Here is a 17,794-nt window from a genome sequence, read left to right on the forward strand (position 1 = left end):
GACAACTTTAAAGGTGATTTTCTCAATATTTAGATTTTTTTGCACCCTCAGATTCCAGATATTCAAATAGTTTTTATCTCAGCCAAATATTGTCCTACCCTAAAAAAAACATACATCAATGGAAAGCTTATTTCAGATGATGTATAAATCTGACCCTTATGACTGGTTTTGTGGTCCAAGTTCCACTGTACCACTAAATTACAAAGTTGCAAAAATACGTTTCAAAACAGGTTTCCCAAACTGCTGAATCTTGCAAAGAAATGTCCAGGTCATATTTTACCCCAAAAAGAGAAGCAAAGGAACAAAAAATACAAATTTTGCATGAAAATGAAGCAAACAGTCATTATGGAGTAAAATATGACCCAACATATTTTTACAATTTACCATTAAAAATAGATACCTTTAAGAAATAAATAATTTAGCTTATAGTAATAAATACCTTTAAAGTTAACCTTTAAGTATTAAATATTTGTATTTCCTATCAATATATCTATTTATTTGACACTTACACATGATATCTTGAAGTCCCGAATGGTCCACTCTTGGAGGATCTTCTCAGATTGCAGTTGCACAACAACATCACCATAATACAAAGGCTCACTGTCAGTTGGCCAGTATCGATCACACTTCACCTGAATCATACACATAATATCCACAAAAATATGACATGAGACCAGCGCACATCACCAGCAAAACAGCACCAGAAGCCTCACACTCACCATGCCCCTCTCCACACACTGGGTCACCATTACAAGGCTGTGCACTTTTTGTTCCCACACCATGGGCCAGAAATCATCCTTGGTACCTGGGAGAGGCCCTTGTGTGGCAATATACACCCATCTGAAATTGTTTCCCTGTTAAACAGACACAGAAATACTTTTGAGTCTGAGGACAAAAAGGACCATTGACTGCTCTGAGGCTTGTGTGGTGTCCATGAACAGGGTACAAATATTTCATTTATAATGAATTTGGTAATAAACTGTCAGTAAAGGAGTTGCTTGACCATACTGTAAATGTTGACTGACAACCTCAGGAGGACAAACTAAATATTACACGATCCGTTTTATTTGACATTTTCTAATTATTTTGTAGGTTTTGCAGTTATTAAGCCCTGTCACCAAAATTTGACATCTGAATACAGTGTAAAGCCTTGATGTGGGCAGTTAAGTTTTAAGTAAACACTAAAATAAAATAAACACACACACAAATCTATTACATATTGAGTAACAGGGTTAAACTAAAGCAATAAGCCCCAAGCTTATATAACTGTGAAAAAGGAAACTTGTAAAACGGATAGTTCCGGTCCTTGATTCTGATTGGTTGAGCCGCATTCAAAGCGGTTGTAAATTACACTACAAACATATACCTTTGTTTACTTCTGTGTGACCTTAAGTTTTCACAGAATAAACCTGAGATTACTTTTCTTCACGTCATTGCTGTAGAAATGGAATCAATTGTCACTTGCTGTTTGTAACAACTTTAAGGAATGTTATATTACAACATGTGGTAATATAATGATTTTTTTGTTTTGTTTTGTTTCCCAATAAAAACCAGTGGGGTCCACTGTTGTTTTGGACCTCACTTATTTTCACTCTGTGGTCAAAAAAAAGAAAAAGAAAAAAGAAAGATTGTTCATAATATCTTTAGTGTTCCACTGAAGAAAAAACATCAGACAGATTTGAAACAACATGAGGGTAAGATTCACACCAAAAGTAATGAATTGAGATCACATGGCTAGATGAGTGATGAGTACTACTACTCCTTAGTAACCTCACTATTATCAGACACCCTCAGTCATGCAATACAGTAAATTAATCATGGGCGACAGCAGGGACATCACTAGACATAAGCCTCTTTTTGGGGGTCGGTTTTACTCTTTTTCTTAATTGCTGCTCAAAATAGATTTAGACACATTGAAAATATTAAACAGTATCAATGGGGTAAAACTAAATAATCTAAATATGTAGAATAGAGAACTCAGCAGCCTCCCATAGGTCCTAGTTCTGAAGTTTAAGATATGATGGATTGATCTACGAAAAAAATGACAGATAAAATATATTGACTAATGTTTTAATATATTTGAATATTTTAGGTGGGTTTAGTGACTAGTGACATCCCTGTCATTGAATATCTTAAATCTTAAATATATTTCTATGATCAGCAACCAAGACACTTGTATTTGTATGAAGCTGCGCTCAGGTGTCAGTATAAATTCCACAACCTCCATGAACCTCCATTTTTAACTTTTACACCACACAACCCACAATTCCACCCAGTTTTTAGCCAATGAACAATCAAATGAAGAACATATGTTCAACTTACAGGTATGTAGTTGGCATTGATGTAGTCTGAATAGGGGTCATCCTCCAAGCAAGACAGTCTTACCCGCGTTGAGTCGTCTGTAGTTAAAACATTTTAGAATCAAGCTGCATTGCATTATGGGCAATTGCAGCGTGAAAATGACCCCATAGCAACTATACTGTAACTACACTGGTATAATCAGTTTGAATGCTGATACCATATTGATGTGAAAATAATTATATCATGGCACATTATATCAAGTAAATATACTTTTGAGATGTAAATGTATAATACTTGTATTTTACTTACAATATCATTTGTCTCTACTTACAGGGCAGTATATTGTTGTAGCGATTTTTGCTTCGGTTGCCAAGTAGACGTGCAGCATTCTGAGTTTGGGTCCGTCCCACGTCTTTTAGGCCCTTTTCAGCATTGGGTAAAGGTTGAGGCAATAATCAGTAATGCATTCAAATTATAAAGTTCAGCTTGTTTGCTGATAAATAGTCTATTTAGATTAGAGCAAAGTGGAATGATGAAACGTAAAGTGGAACATTCCATGGAATGACTATTGTTCAATCGCTGCTTTGATAGACTTAGATATTTAGTGTTTCATTTTCGTTATATGCTTTCGTTATATTGAGCCTAGATATATCAGTCTTGCCTCTCATATTCTCATGTACCCACTGGCTGATCTCTTTAATATGTCATTATAGTCTAGTGAGCTACCAGCTGTTTGGATGTACTCCCGTATTACTCCAATTCATAAAGGAGGTGATATTATTGATCCACAAAATTATAGACCAATATTGATAATTTGTGTTATTGCCAAACTATTTGAAAAGTTGATTTATAATCAGGTATCAAAGTATCTTGAAAATAATAATATTCTATCACCGTTTCAATCTGGATTATTCGACAACTAGTGCTCTTCTAAAGCTGACTAATGATGTATATTCAGCATTAGATAGTGGTGACCTTACAGGGGCTATTTTTATCGATCTTAAGAAGGCCTTTGATCTAGTTGATCATTACCTGTTATTAGATAAGTTGTATGTTGGTTTTTCTCAAAATTCTTTATTGTGGTTTAATTCTTATTTACGTAACAGAAAACAATGTGTGGTTATCCAAGAGAAACACTCTGATTTATTTATTCAAGAAAGAGGGGTACCACAGGGCTCAATATTGGGTCCTCTTCTTTTTTCTATTTTTATGAATGATCTTCCCTTAGTTCTTTCGTATTGTTCTGTTCATCTGTATGCAGATGAAATTGTCATTTATATTTCAAATCCTCATTTAACTCAAATTCAAAATATGCTTCAATCAGATTTTAAAGCTTTACAAGAATGGCTCCATTCTAATAATTTACTACTTAACAAAGGTAAATCTCATACCATGGTCTTTGTTACAAAGTGTATATTTAAATCAAAATCTAATAATCTAAAAATAATGTGTAATGATGGTACATAGTTGCACAGAGTGGATCAAATTAAATATCTGGGCTCATGGCTGAATCCAAAACTTCCTTTTAAACCTAACATTGACTATATATTTCGTAAGATTAATTTTGGAACCAGTGTACTGTATCGATAAAAAAAATTGTTTTTCTTTTAATGTTCGAAAAAAAAACTTGCTTTACAAATTATATTACTGTTTTTTTTTACTATGCTGATGTAGTTTATCAGAATACAACTAAAACTAATCTTCTGCCTCTTACTACAGATTATAATAAATTGTGTAGATTTGTTATTGGGTGTTCATATGATACACACCATTGCATTATGTATGATTTACTGGTTGCAATTTATCTGGTTGCAATTCACTGGTTGCAATTTATCTTCATATGTATAAATTTTAACTATCCTAATTATTTGCGTCAATATTTGATATTATATTCTTCTATATATCAATTAAGACACTGTGCAAATTACTTTTTTTTTTTTTTTAAGTTAAGAAAGTTTGGGAAAAAGACATTTAGGTATAAGGCTCCTGCAGATTGGAATAATCTACCTTTAAATGTACAATCTTTGACTTCATTATATATGTTCAGAAATTGTTTGTTTTCTTGTTTTGAAACTACTTGTAATTGCTTTAGAAGATATATCTGTTTATATGTGCTAGGTAAATATAAATAATATCAATACAATTATAAATATTTCATGTGTTAATATTGTAGTAGGGTGTGTTGTTTTGATGTTTTTATTGTTGTGATCATTTGCTTTTTTGGTGTTATGTTTTCTAATTTTTGTGTAATAGGACCCCCTTGAAAACAAGAAGATGCATCTCAAGGGGTTTATCCCAAATAATAAATGTGTTGATATGCAGTGCATTACCTCAAACTCTTCAGAAAGAAGGTAACTGCAATCAGCTTGAAGTTTAGCAAGATGAGACTCAAAGTGGACTGCTTGGACTGGGCTAGTACATAACAGAAATTCTAAATCAATAACATCAATGCTTATAATAATAAATGGTTCAAATAAATGTTACATTAAATCATTAATGAACAAGCATGTTTTTGAGGACTTTAGACTCAGTCTGTACTTTACAAAATATGGTTTATAAATATTAATATTATTTATTTTCCTCTGTCATCAGTATAAAGAGAAATGAATCATCAGTATAAAGAGAAATGAAGTGTTGTGGTACCTCCTTATGCCTGAGCACATCTGTGAGGTAGGCAGCGCCTTCCACATGCACATTTTCATTACAGGACTTTCCTTCACGGCTCTTGAAGAACACATACAAATAAAGATCAGCACAGTAACAAACACTGTGTTAAAAAATTTGTATGTACTCACATTTTGTGAGCCCTCTTTCTGTAAATGAGTAAGGCGGTCACAGCGAGCACCATGGCGACTAGAAACGTAGCAGCTGTGATTCCTCCCGTGAGTCCATTTCGTGGCGCTGAATGACAAAAACAGTGAGAAAAATTACACTATTTAATACAAAAAAATAGGTTTGAGCCATGGTACAGTGGTAGTACACATGGGGAACTAAATGTGTCATGTTCTCATCCCAACAACCGTAAACTCAACTGTCCTATTGATTCTTCACACTAAAAAACAACAGTGTTTTACCTGATTGAGTCGTTAATGGGAGGGAAAGGTATGTGTCGGTGTAAAGGGGATGCACACATTCTCTGTTCTCTTCATCAAACAGCTGAGTGAAGGCACGAACACTTAATCTGAGACAGTAAAGTGTGAATATTCAGAATTACACATCTTAAACCTGAGTTGAAACAATTATTTCAGGTAAAAATATAAATTCTTCCATTTTCTCATGTTCATATCATATATAATATTTTAATGTAATCACGTTTGGGTCATTTTTAGAGCTTGAGAGGACCCATCAACATTCTTTTTCACTGTACGAAAAAGAGCACCATGAACATTATGCCAAACATCTCCAGATTTCTGATGTTCCACAAAAGAATGAACGTCATTACAGGTATTGAATACTAATAATGAGAGTGAATAAATAATGACTTTTTGGTATGATATTCAATGTTCAATTTAAATGCTTATTGTCAGTTTTTAATACAAAGGCAACTTTATACTAAAACGCACTGACACTGAGATGGATGAACACTACAAACTTTAATGTAAGGTAAGATACTACAACAAATATTACATAAAGCTATTCAATAGTACCGATATGATGTTCTGGGTCTGAGCGGCCCGTCACAGAAATGCGTTCCATGCTGGATAGATTCTGGATCCCATTTGCAAGCTCCCCCCAAACGTTTCATTCCTCCTCCAAGGTTTATCTCAAAAACACGGATCTTGCTATCAGATCCCTCGGCACACAGGCTGTGAAAGTAGCCGGTCTGGTATGCTTTGATGGAGTGGTTTTGTCTGTAGTCCAGATAAGATGGCAAAGGATGCCTTTGCTCTGGCAGGACATTAACAACATCTGTAAATAAAATGAAACGAGACAGGATTCAGTTCTTAGAGAAGCATCTTAAGAGACAAACGGTGATAATATTGCCATAAATTCTAACTCAGGTAAAGAAACTGAAATTACAATGACTGGTACCATTTGACACAGTGACGATTACTGTGAAGAAACGAATAGCCCCATTAGCATCACTGAACCAGCTGCAGTTGAACTTAAACAGAATGGTGAAATGGGTGATGACTGTGGACTGCTCACTGACCCGTACTGTCACCGGTGGGACAGGGGGCCCTGAAAAACAAATATCTCTTGAGAGTAGGGTATATCTAAATTATATATTAGAAGTATTGTTTATATAATTAGTCAGTTAAAAGCTGGAATACACTTCACAACTCTCAAATATGGAACAGATTTTTAAAACACTTGGCATCATACACCTGCTGACTTTGTAAATGGTTAAAGAGAAAAACTAGGCATCACACACTAAATGACTGAAGATCACACAGTACTAGACTTTTTAAATGGTTACAAAAGCAACAAACTCAAAAAGAAATGTTGCTAGGAGATGCATGACAGATGAAAACAATATGCATTCTAAAATTGGCTCAAAATATCAAACATGATTTAGTCTTCGATTGATGGAAAAATCTGTTCAAAATTTGTATAGCATATTTACATGCAATTCTTTCTTTTTTTTCCCCAAAAAGTTTGTAATCTAGAAAAAGCTATGTCACACTTGCTATTAACAAACCATTAACTATGACTAATTTGCTGCTTATTAATAGTTAGTAAGGTAGTTGTTAAGTTTAGGTATTTGGTAGAATTGGGGATGTAGAACATGGTCATGCAGAATATGTGCTTTATAAGTACTAATAAACAGCCTATATGTTAATAATAGGCATGCTAATAAGCAACTAGTTAATAGTGAGAATTGGTCTCTATACTAAAGTGTTACTGTCAGCCCTGTGTTCCTGTGTCTTGCTCCCCATTACCCAGTTTCTCCCTTGTTTATTATGTTCATTGATGTCACGTGTTCCTCGTTTAGTTCCCGGTATTTAAGCCCTGTGTTTTTCTGTGTCCTGTGTCCAGTGTTAAACGTCTACTCCGTGTGCTACGTGTGTGTTCCCTGTGATTTTGGTTTCATTAAAGACTATTATTGTTCTGGATATCCTTCGTCACCTCACAGTAGCAAAACCGTGACAGTTACCAAAATATTTTATTTTTTTTTTTTATTTATTTATTTTTTTTACATGGAGTGGGTCACCCCTTATAATGGCTGCCATGTTGAGATCACATTATGCAGTTATGTAGAGCAACAGAGTGACTAGAAGTCATTAATTGTTTTAGTGAGCGTTGGTGATTTCATGGAGAATGTTATACTGTCACTTACTGTCGATCATAGTGATAACGCTGGTTTTTGTGGTTGGACTCTGCTTGTCTCCAGACATCACTGTGATGTAGATGGTGTAGTTTCTAAAGGGTTCCAGCCTGTCAAAATGCTGCGAGAGAGCATAGTGTTCAAGAGTGTATGTGTACACCGGCATCCTGGACCCTTGTTTGCGGCATTCCACAACATAAGAGTCGAAATTGGACTCTGGGGGTGCCCAGGAGCAGGAGACAGAGGTGGAGCTCAGGGGGAAACAGTGGATGCTTTGAGTTGAATGTGGAGCTATAGAGAAAAGGATTCTGTTATGAACACTTTTGTGAGCAAATATTCCCAAAGTCATTCTCCAATACCTTCACCCTCTCTGCTCCTCCCTGGTGGAATGAGATTACAACCTCCATCTGAACTGCTGAGAACATCACATCTTTCAAAAAGCACCTAAAGACACACCTCTTCCGCCAGCCTTTAATCACCCCACATGCTTAAACCAGTGCTCATTGACGAATTGCTTGTAAGTCGCTTTGGTAAAAGTTATTTGCTTGTCATGTTTGTGTATCTAAAACCACAATCCAGAGCTCACATAGACATTTGTGTAATTTTCTTCATTACGAACTGAATAAGAAAGCAGAAACAGATAGTGTTCTTCAAAACCCAGGATAGAATACTTTCAATTCATGCAAAAATGTAGCTAAAATTGGTCCCAATTTTATACCTATCAACACTCAAACCTCCCATAGACTATGGGTGGAAGTCAATCCCGTAAAGAATCATTTTTCAGTACCTAGGAATAAACTGTGTTCATTACCTTAGTTACCAAACTACTACACATTCCAGTAGAACTGGGATGGGATTGATTCATCCCAGTGATTTGACACTTTTGATTCTCTTCAGCAAAAACACTCATTCAGATTCATTCTCTGCTTCTTTCGGTTACTCTTTTTTTGTTGGGTACATCATTACACCAGCAGGTGGTGACCAGTGAGTGTTTTCAAGTGAGTGAGTCTTCATAATACAGATAATTCAAACAAATACAGACTTTTTTTCTTAAAGGGATAGTTCACCCAAAAATGAAAATTCTGTCATTAATTACTCACCCTCATGTTCCAAACCTGTCAGACCTCCGTTCATCTTCAGAACACAAATTAAGATATTTTTGATGAATTCTGAGAGCTCTCTGACCCTCCATAGACAGCAAGGGAACTACCATGGTCAAGGTCCAGAAACGAAGCAAGGACATCGGTAAAATAATCCATGTGACGTCAGTGGTTCAACCGTAATTTTACGAAGCTACGAGAATACTTTTTGTGTGCAAAGAAAACAAAAATAACGACTTTATTCAACAATTTGTCTGGAACGACATGAGGGTGAGTAATTAATGACAGAATTTTTTTCATTTTTGGGTGAACGATCCCTTTAAGTGATTTTTTTCATCAAGTTAATCACATACTTCAATACTTTAAGATTTTACTTTAAGATTCATGTAAATACTGTAGGATTCATGTAAAGTGACTGTACTCACGGGTTCTGATGGTGTGGTAAACAGGACTACTGTAGGTCACAGGGCCGTATGTCGTCCCACTGACAGTCCGAAGGCTGATATTATAGAGCCGCCCTGGATAAAGTCCTTCCAGTATACGCCGAGTGGGATGACGTCCAGAAACATTAAGTGTCTCCTGAGGAAACCATGTCACTTCAAAATCATCATAGTCTCCTGTATCTGGAACATGCCACTTTATCTCCACTGAGCCAGAAGAGCTGCTGACAGACACTGATGATGGCGGTGCAGGAACTGTGGTGATATAACGAGTAATGTAGCTTTAAGAACTGTAGTGCATTGGTTGCGCTTTGGCTTTAGTAAAATGTCCAAGCTGCTCTTTTCCATTTGATGGAAGGTAATTACTGCTGAGCTCAAATCAGTATAACAGCATCATAAAAATGTAAGTAATTTGACTTGGGCACTATATTTCAAGTCTTCTCAAGGTGTATGATGCTTTAAATGACAAAAGATCCAAATTTATTCACATAAAATTAATCACTGAACAGAAGCTGAGAGCACAGGCATACTGCATACTGTTTCAAATATAGCAATATTTTAAATCTAATGAAACTGGCCCATCACTATGGCAGATCAGTTATAATGTAAAACATATCTTTAGGGCTGTATGATTTGCAGCAGCACTGACCTGTACGCCCTATTGCAGTCGTAGTGTTGGTCAGATCTTCACTCCAGCTCTGAAGTGTAGCAGAATACAGCCTACCAGCCACCAGCCCGTGAAAGATGACCTGCGTGCTCTCTGGACCCAACCGCTGTTCAAAGCCATCCACAGTGACTGAATATCCAGTAAGTCCCCCAGGACCACGCATCCAGTTCAGAAGAAGACTGTCCATTTGACCCTGATTCTCAACATGGGGGTTTATGACAGAGGCAGGAGCTGTAAAAACAAACAAGACTTTTTTAAACGTCCAAACAAAAATATTCATAGAATGTTTTTTTTAATTATTATTATTAAAGAAATCAGAAAGAGTAAAGTCAGAAATAACCTGAAATTAGATGGCCAGGGCTAAATTTTAAATAAATTGAGAAAAATGCAACAGAACTTTACTGTTTATATATATTTGATTTAGATTTTGTATATATATTTGGTAGCTTTAGAAATGTATGTTGTTGTGTATTTTGAATTTAGATTTAATTAGTTTGGATTGTTCATAGATAGTTTTTAGTTTGTTTGTACCTTTGGAAAATGAGAACCTCTGAGTGGCTGGATATTTTATGTAAATCAGACAGCTATTTATTGTTTAATTGTACTGAATACTGAAAAACGGGTTTGGGAGAATTAATTAATTCATTAATTAACTCAGACCACCCAGCATTGATTGAAAATACGAAAACTATGTTATTTCTCACATATTTTAGCACACGTTTACAGTTTATTTTTCATTCTTTTGCAAACTCCCATTAGTATTATGTTTTACTTCAGTTAAATATATTTTACTTCTAATTTTAGTTTTTGTAGTTATTTTTTACAGTAATGTCTTTGATATATACTTACATGGGTTTAACTAATAGGAAACTTTAAACAAAAAGGTCATCATAAAGGTCAAAATGCTCCTAAAAATCTAATCCAGGGGCAAGTAATGATTCTTAAAGGGGTCATATGATGCGATTTCAATGTTTCCTTTCTCTGCCGCGCAGTTCTCAAGCCCAACGGCCTCCACTCACTCTAGTCCTCTGGCCACTCTAGCACATTTTATGGAGGACTGTTTCCTGATCCTGGTAGAGTAGACTACAAAGGGCACAGCATCACAGTATAGTATGGGCGTAACATTTCTGTCACATGCTTGAGGTATTCGGCCAATCACAACGCACTGGATAGCTGGCCAATCAGAGCACACCTCGCTTTTCAGACCAATGAGCTTTGTAAAAATCGACGCGTTTCAGAAAGGCGGGGCATAGAGGAGAAACAATAATGTACAGTATGTGGAAAATAATGTGTTTTTTGAACCTTAAACCGCATAAACACATTTCATTACACCAAATACACAAAATAATGCTCTTTTTAGCAACATCATATGACCCCTTTAACAAAGAAAGTTTCTGATGAGTGATGCAATATATTTGGGGAGAGCAGGTAATTGTTGTGAAGCATTTTAACTAGGAAATATTACATACGGAATAGAGCTTCAGTATAGAGGTCTGCGCGGGACTATTTTTTTTTTGTTTTTTTTTTAGCTCCCGCAAGGTTATACAACGCACTGGATAGCTGGCCACTCCCGCTTTATTCACTCTTTGTTCACCCGCTGTCCGTTTAGAATAATTTTCTTCCCGACCTGACCGTTCCCGCTAAATATAAATCTCGTTTCCAGAATCTCACATTTAAATTGATTTTTTTCTATTTTTATCCGTCTTGTCAAAATACTAAATTCGTTTGACATTTTTCTGTTAACACAGTAGGAAATGTGTCGCAGAGAAAAATAAATAAATATGACATCTGTCATTTAAAATTATAGGCTAAGCAAAATATGAACAAAACCGAGTTGAACGGTTCAAGGACAATGCGCATCCACACTTTGCTCCATCCTTGTTCTGCTCGGTCACTCATCGACAACCTGCCTGTTCTGTCTGAGGGCCGTATATTTACCACCGGTACAGCCTGCTCTGAGCATAGTTATGCACATGCTGCACACAGACCCCGCAAATAAAACGCGTGGCACAGAAACCATGCGTGCAGTGCGTGCATAACAGTCCGAGTGCATACCAATAAGAATAAAGTACAGATATGCTGTTCTGAATGGACATCGGGAACGGGATATTGTTAGACCGCCCGCTCCCGTTCAAATTACACCAGAGTTACCGACCGCTACCGCGTTTTATTCTGGAATTTAATTCTGAGGCGCAAAAAATCTGGTCGGGTCCCGCGGATGCAGACCTCTACTTCAGTAATCACCTGTACGCGCCCATATAGACAACTGACTACTCAGTTTCCCTCTCCTGCTGGTGATCATCATCTTATACAGTGTCCCTGGCAGCAGGTACATGAAGGACCAGCCCAGAGCATCTTTTCCCAGTGTCCTGTGGGACTGTATTGTCTCAAACTGATCGTACAGATACAGATCAAAATCGTCCACCCGGCCCTCCGGTGCAGTCCAGCAGAATGAAAGTTCAGTGCTGGTGTTGGAGCATATGTGTAGCCCGGTCACTGCTGCTGGACCTGAGGAGATTAGGTGAACAAGTCTTGTAAACTGTCTTGCCATTAAGTCATTCTAGAAAAGACTTGAAATCTTTGTTTTTCCTTGATAACTTGGTTGTAAAATCTGTGGAATTCTGCAGAATTGATCTATTTGAAGTAAAATGTGTTAAATAGAGCTCAAAGTACTCTTAATGCTAGACAGTAAGGTCCGTTATAATTTAGATAAAATAAAAATACCATAAAGTGTTCTTTTGCTCAATATTTTTTGATCATGTGAGATTGCAAACTCAATTGTGTGGTGAATACACAGTGAAAAACATACTGCAAGAAGTGTGTCTTACGTGTTTGTCCCTCAGCAGTGATGTCCTTGCTTGTGGCAGTGCCACTAAGTGTCTGAACATGTGCTTTGTACCACCTTCCTGGAGTTAAATTTTTAAACAAGTGGTGGTTGTTAGTAGCGGGCATGGAAACGCTGGCGATCACTCTTTCGCTCTCATCTAGTAACTGTAGACTGTAACCATTATAAACACCCACAGCTGCCGTCCAGCTCACTAACAGATTGTGTGTGCTGAGTTCATTATCTACCCGTAGGTTGGTGACTGTGGAGGGATCTGAAACACACACAAGCACACATTAGACTGTAGTTTTTTTCAAGCTCTTCTCGTCTTCCTGAGACAATATTATTGTATTTCTATCATGACAATTCGCTGAAAATTTTAGCATGGTAATGGATATGACGATGTTATTGTATTTGGTCTTGGCGGAATAGATCTGCTATGCTGCTGCTGCTGAATTGCTGCTGCTGTTGGTTATTGCTGTAGTTGTAGATTATTGCTGCTGCTGCAAGCAAGTACAGGAACTTGTTATTGCCAATGCATACGGTGATACAGTGCTGTGAGTATTTAAGACATATTGCTGCTGCACAAATAGCATATAAAATAACCAGTAGCAGATCTATACAGTTAGAGCTGGGGAAGGTGGAGGGTTTCAGAGGAACTCAAATTCATGAAGTATCATATTTCCATTAGAAAATGTAGTTCTGACATGTAAATTACAGATAATATGTGTATTTCATACCTGTTCTGCCACTAGTTGTACTGTTGTTTGTCTGCATTCCACTGACCGACTGCACAGTAACAGGGTACAGTTGACCAGGTACCAGGTTGTGAAATTCTGTCTGTGTAATGTGTTTAGGAACATGTCTGATGTCCTGGACATGTGTCCCATGAAACAGATACACTGAGTAAAAGTCCAAGTCTCCATCACCAGAGGACCAAGAGGCGCTGAGACTGCTGTCTGCGGTGCCAGCGCCAAGACGGAGATCCTGAACCTGACTGGGTACTGGGTGGCAAAATGGGAAAAAGACACAGCTGTTACACAAAGGATATAATCAAACTGTGATGATAATAATATAAAGATACATTTGGATTCAAATCCTGTCAAGTTCAACATCTAATTCAATGTTACATACAACAGTGTTAAATCTGTTAAAATTGATCAAATTCAAAATCAAAGTGATTGAATTATTTATTTTTTTTAAATAATATTGTACCTCATAAACCACTGCTTGATGCAATGCTAAAATAGTTAGCTTCATTATAAAAATTATATTTAAAGAGGAATTTAAAAAAATATGCCCAGGTTGTTTTTTGCTCGACATTTTGCTCCAAAGTAAAAAAAAAAAAAAATATATATATATATTTCTTTGAAAACTATATATATTTAATGGTATATATTGTCTCTAAAAGATAATATTGTTATTACTCAAGTCAGTTCAGTGTTGGTTCTTTTCAGATAAGGCTGCACAATAAATTTTAATTGTGATAATGATTTCTGCTTCAAGTGAGAGAATGTTGATTTCTGCTTCAAGATCAGGCTCTTTCTTTCGGAACATGCTTCACAACTCATTGTTCAAGCTCTTGTTCTGCTGCACTATTTGCAACACTATTATAGTTATTTCTTATTCAAGAAGCCATTTCACTTAGATATACATTACAATAGGGGAGAAAGGACAATTGCAGTTTCCATTTTATGTTTTATTTATTTATTTTCCCCCCTATGGTTTCAAGATGGCGCCGAGCATGGCAGCGTTAAGTAAACTCTGCAGTTTTTCATTTGTTTTACTTGTTATTTTATTGTTCTAAGTGTTGTATGTTGTTAGTATAACTATGTGTACGATAGACACACGCTTTTAAACATTGGTTCCTACGTCGCGCAACGCAAACCGGACTTTGAGTTCTTGAATGCAGGCGCTTTGTTTACAAACACCGCATCAGAGCCCTTTGTCTGGGCCGCACGGTCGCGACCGAGGAAACGCCGCCGGAAAAGGGGGAAGAGAGCCGGCGTCCTTGTCAGACTCAGACGTCGTCCCCTCCGACCTCCTCTCCCAACCATTTTGCTGGCTAACGTTCAGTCACTGGACAACAAACTCTGTGAACTGCGGGCACGCATCTCATACCAACGAGAAACAAGGGACTGCTGCATTATTTGCCTCACAGAAACCTGGATGTCTGCAGAGGTTCCAGACTCAGCCATCGAGCTTACGGGGTTCTCCGTGCACCGCTCGGACAGAACAAAAGAGCTCACAGGGAAAAGCAGAGGTGGGGGCGTTTGTTTCTTTATCAACCGCTCGTGGTGTGATGAGAGGAACCTACACTCTATTAAATCCTTCTGCTCCCCTGATCTGGAATTTCATATGCTTCTGTGTCGACCATTCTGGCTACCGAGGGAATTTACAGCGATCATAATCACAGCTGTTTACATTCCCCCTCAAGCCAACACAGACCAGGCACTCAAGGAACTGTATGGGAATATAAGTGAGCAGGAAACCGCTTACCCAGATGCGGCGTTTATTGTTACGGGGGACTTTAACAAAGCCAACTTCAGAACAATAACTCCAAAATATTTTCAACACATCACCATCAACACACGTGGTGATCGTGCACTGGACCACTGCTACTCTCCTTTCCGGGACGCCTACAAATCCCTCCCCCGCACACCTTTCGGCAAATCGGATCACTCTTCCACTCTGCTCCTGCCTGCTTATAGGCAGAAACTGAAACGGGAAGCACCCGCCCTCAGGACAATTCAATGATGGTCGGACCAATCAGACGCTATACTACAGGACTGTTTTGATCACGTGGACTGGGACATGTTCCGGGCAGCGTCTGATGACGACATAGAGGCATACTCAGATACTGTAACATGTTGCATCAGGAAGTGCGTAGAAGATGTAGTGCCGACAAAAACAATCCGCATCTACCCCAACCAAAAACCGTGGATTAATATCGATGTTCGAGCAGCCTTGTCAGCGCGGACATCTGCTTTTAAATCCGGACACGCTGACGATCGCAAACAAGCCAGTTACGATGTCAGGAAATCCATCAAAGCCGCAAAAAGACAATATAAAAACAAAGTTGAAGAACAATTCAACACCAACAATGCAAGAAGCATGTGGCAGGGCATCAATAACATAACAGACTTTAAAGGGAACAAACCAGCTACTGTGAACATTGCCGCCTCTCTACCGGATGAGCTTAATAACTTTTATGCTCGTTTCGAGGCTCACAACACCGCCCACACAGAGAGCGCTCCCGCGGCTGCTGCAGAAGATGTTAGTGCACTCTCCGTCTCTGTCGCAGATGTAACCCGATCCTTCCGACGGGTGAATATTTGCAAGGCTGCGGGTCCTGATGGCATCCCAGGCCGTGTGCTCCGAGCATGCGCATTCCAACTAGCCGGTGTTTTCACAGACATTTTCAACTTCTCCCTCTCTCTGTCTGTGGTTCCCTCGTGCTTCAAAAAATCCACCATTGTGCCCATACCAAAGAAAAATAAAATCACATGCTTGAATGACTGGAGGCCCGTTGCTCTTACACCCATCTTCAGCAAGTGTTTTGAGAGACTCGTCAGAGACTACATCTGCTCATTGCTGCCTGCCTCACTGGATCCGCTACAATTTGCATATCGTAGCAACCGTTCTACAGACGATGCTATTGCTTTCACCCTACACACTGCTCTCTCCCACCTGGAAAATAAGAACACCTATGTGAGAATGCTGTTTGTGGACTACAGCTCAGCATTTAACACCATAGTGCCTGCCACACTCGTTGAGAAGCTCCAGAATCTGGGACTAAACAGATCTCTGTGCAGCTGGATCCTGGACTTCCTGACGGGCAGAAGTCAGGTGGTCAGAATGGGCAACAATACTTCATCCCCGCTGACCCTCAACACTGGTGCTCCTCAGGGCTGCGTCCTCAGCCCACTCCTGTACTCCCTGTACACACATGACTGTGCAGCCACACACAGCTCCAACGTAATCGTCAAATTCGCTGACGACACAACGGTGATAGGCCTGATCACCGACAACGATGAGACGGCCTACAGAGAGGAGGTGAGCACCCTGACTAAATGGTGTCAGCAGAATCATCTCTCACTCAACATCGACAAGACCAAGGAGCTGGTAGTGGATTTCAGGAGACAGAGCAGAGAACACACACCCATCACCATCGACAAGACACCTGTGGAGCGGGTAAACAGCTTTAAGTTCCTCGGCGTTCACATCAGTGAGGATCTCACATGGTCTACACACACTAATGCAGTGCTGAAGAAGGCACATCAACGCCTGTTCTTCCTGAGAAGGCTGAGGAAGTGTGGCATGAGCCCCAGCATCCTCAGAACATTGGCTGCTGCAGAAGAGGTGAGTGCACTCTCCGTCTCTGTCGCGGATGTAACCCGATCATTCCGACGGGTGAATATCCGCAAGGCTGCGGGTCCTGATGGCATCCCAGGCCGTGTGCTCCGAGCATGCGCATTCCAACTAGCCGGTGTTTTCACAGACATTTTCAACTTCTCCCTCTCTCTGTCTGTGGTTCCCTCGTGCTTCAAAAAATCCACCATTGTGCCCATACCAAAGAAAAATAAAATCACATGCTTGAATGACTGGAGGCCCGTTGCTCTTACACCCATCTTCAGCAAGTGTTTTGAGAGACTCGTCAGAGACTACATCTGCTCTGTGCTGCCTGCCTCACTGGATCCGCTACAATTTGCATATCGTAGCAACGGTTCTACAGATGATGCTATTGCTTTCACCCTACACACTGCTCTCTTCCACCTGGAAAATAAGAACACCTATGTGAGAATGCTGTTTGTGGACTACAGCTCAGCATTTAACACCATAGTGCCTGCCACACTCGTTGAGAAGCTCCAGAATCTGGGACTAAACAGATCTCTGTGCAGCTGGATCCTGGACTTCCTGACGGGCAGAAGTCAGGTGGTCAGAATGGGCAACAGAACTAATACACCCTACAGCACCCTACAGCATACTCCCACAAAACGGTATGCCACACACTGCACTTTAACTCCAACACTTCAATACTGGACTATACATCCCAGTCAACAATTTGATCTCACAATGATGTCACCATGAGCTCACACGATTCTCATGGTGTGGTGACAATGTGTGTGTCACAGTGAGCTAAAAGTGTAACCACACAGCGCACTCACTGTGTGCTCATACTGTGGTCACAAT

The 17,794-nt window shown here is 38.9% G+C and overlaps 1 protein-coding gene across 4 annotated transcripts in view; it reads right to left on the minus strand.

Moving 5' to 3' along the window:
- ptprb (protein tyrosine phosphatase receptor type b) overlaps positions 1-17,794 on the minus strand; it is a 50,776-nt gene that overhangs the window by 3,073 nt on the left and 29,909 nt on the right. For 2 of the 4 annotated variants that reach the window (XM_016483813.1, XM_016482301.1), the window contains 16 exons: positions 13,342-13,605; positions 12,606-12,875; positions 12,022-12,285; positions 9,760-10,008; positions 9,096-9,365; positions 7,583-7,861; positions 6,334-6,483; positions 5,949-6,210; positions 5,376-5,482; positions 5,097-5,202; positions 4,945-5,025; positions 4,632-4,713; positions 2,633-2,723; positions 2,323-2,399; positions 720-854; positions 510-632 (listed from right to left, as the gene is read on the minus strand). In XM_016483813.1, the coding sequence (XP_016339299.1) occupies positions 510-632; positions 720-854; positions 2,323-2,399; positions 2,633-2,723; positions 4,632-4,713; positions 4,945-5,025; positions 5,097-5,202; positions 5,376-5,482; positions 5,949-6,210; positions 6,334-6,483; positions 7,583-7,861; positions 9,096-9,365; positions 9,760-10,008; positions 12,022-12,285; positions 12,606-12,875; positions 13,342-13,605 (2,810 nt within the window). Of the gene's footprint in view, positions 1-509; positions 633-719; positions 855-2,322; positions 2,400-2,610; positions 2,724-4,631; positions 4,714-4,944; positions 5,026-5,096; positions 5,203-5,375; positions 5,483-5,948; positions 6,211-6,333; positions 6,484-7,582; positions 7,862-9,095; positions 9,366-9,759; positions 10,009-12,021; positions 12,286-12,605; positions 12,876-13,341; positions 13,606-17,794 lie in introns of those variants that run through there. The other 2 variants (XM_016483062.1, XM_016484521.1) reach the window with 2 other exon arrangements.

This window comes from Sinocyclocheilus anshuiensis, unplaced genomic scaffold (assembly GCF_001515605.1).
Source record: "Sinocyclocheilus anshuiensis isolate Anshui unplaced genomic scaffold, SAMN03320099.WGS_v1.1 scaffold73, whole genome shotgun sequence".
NCBI lineage: Eukaryota > Metazoa > Chordata > Actinopteri > Cypriniformes > Cyprinidae > Sinocyclocheilus > Sinocyclocheilus anshuiensis.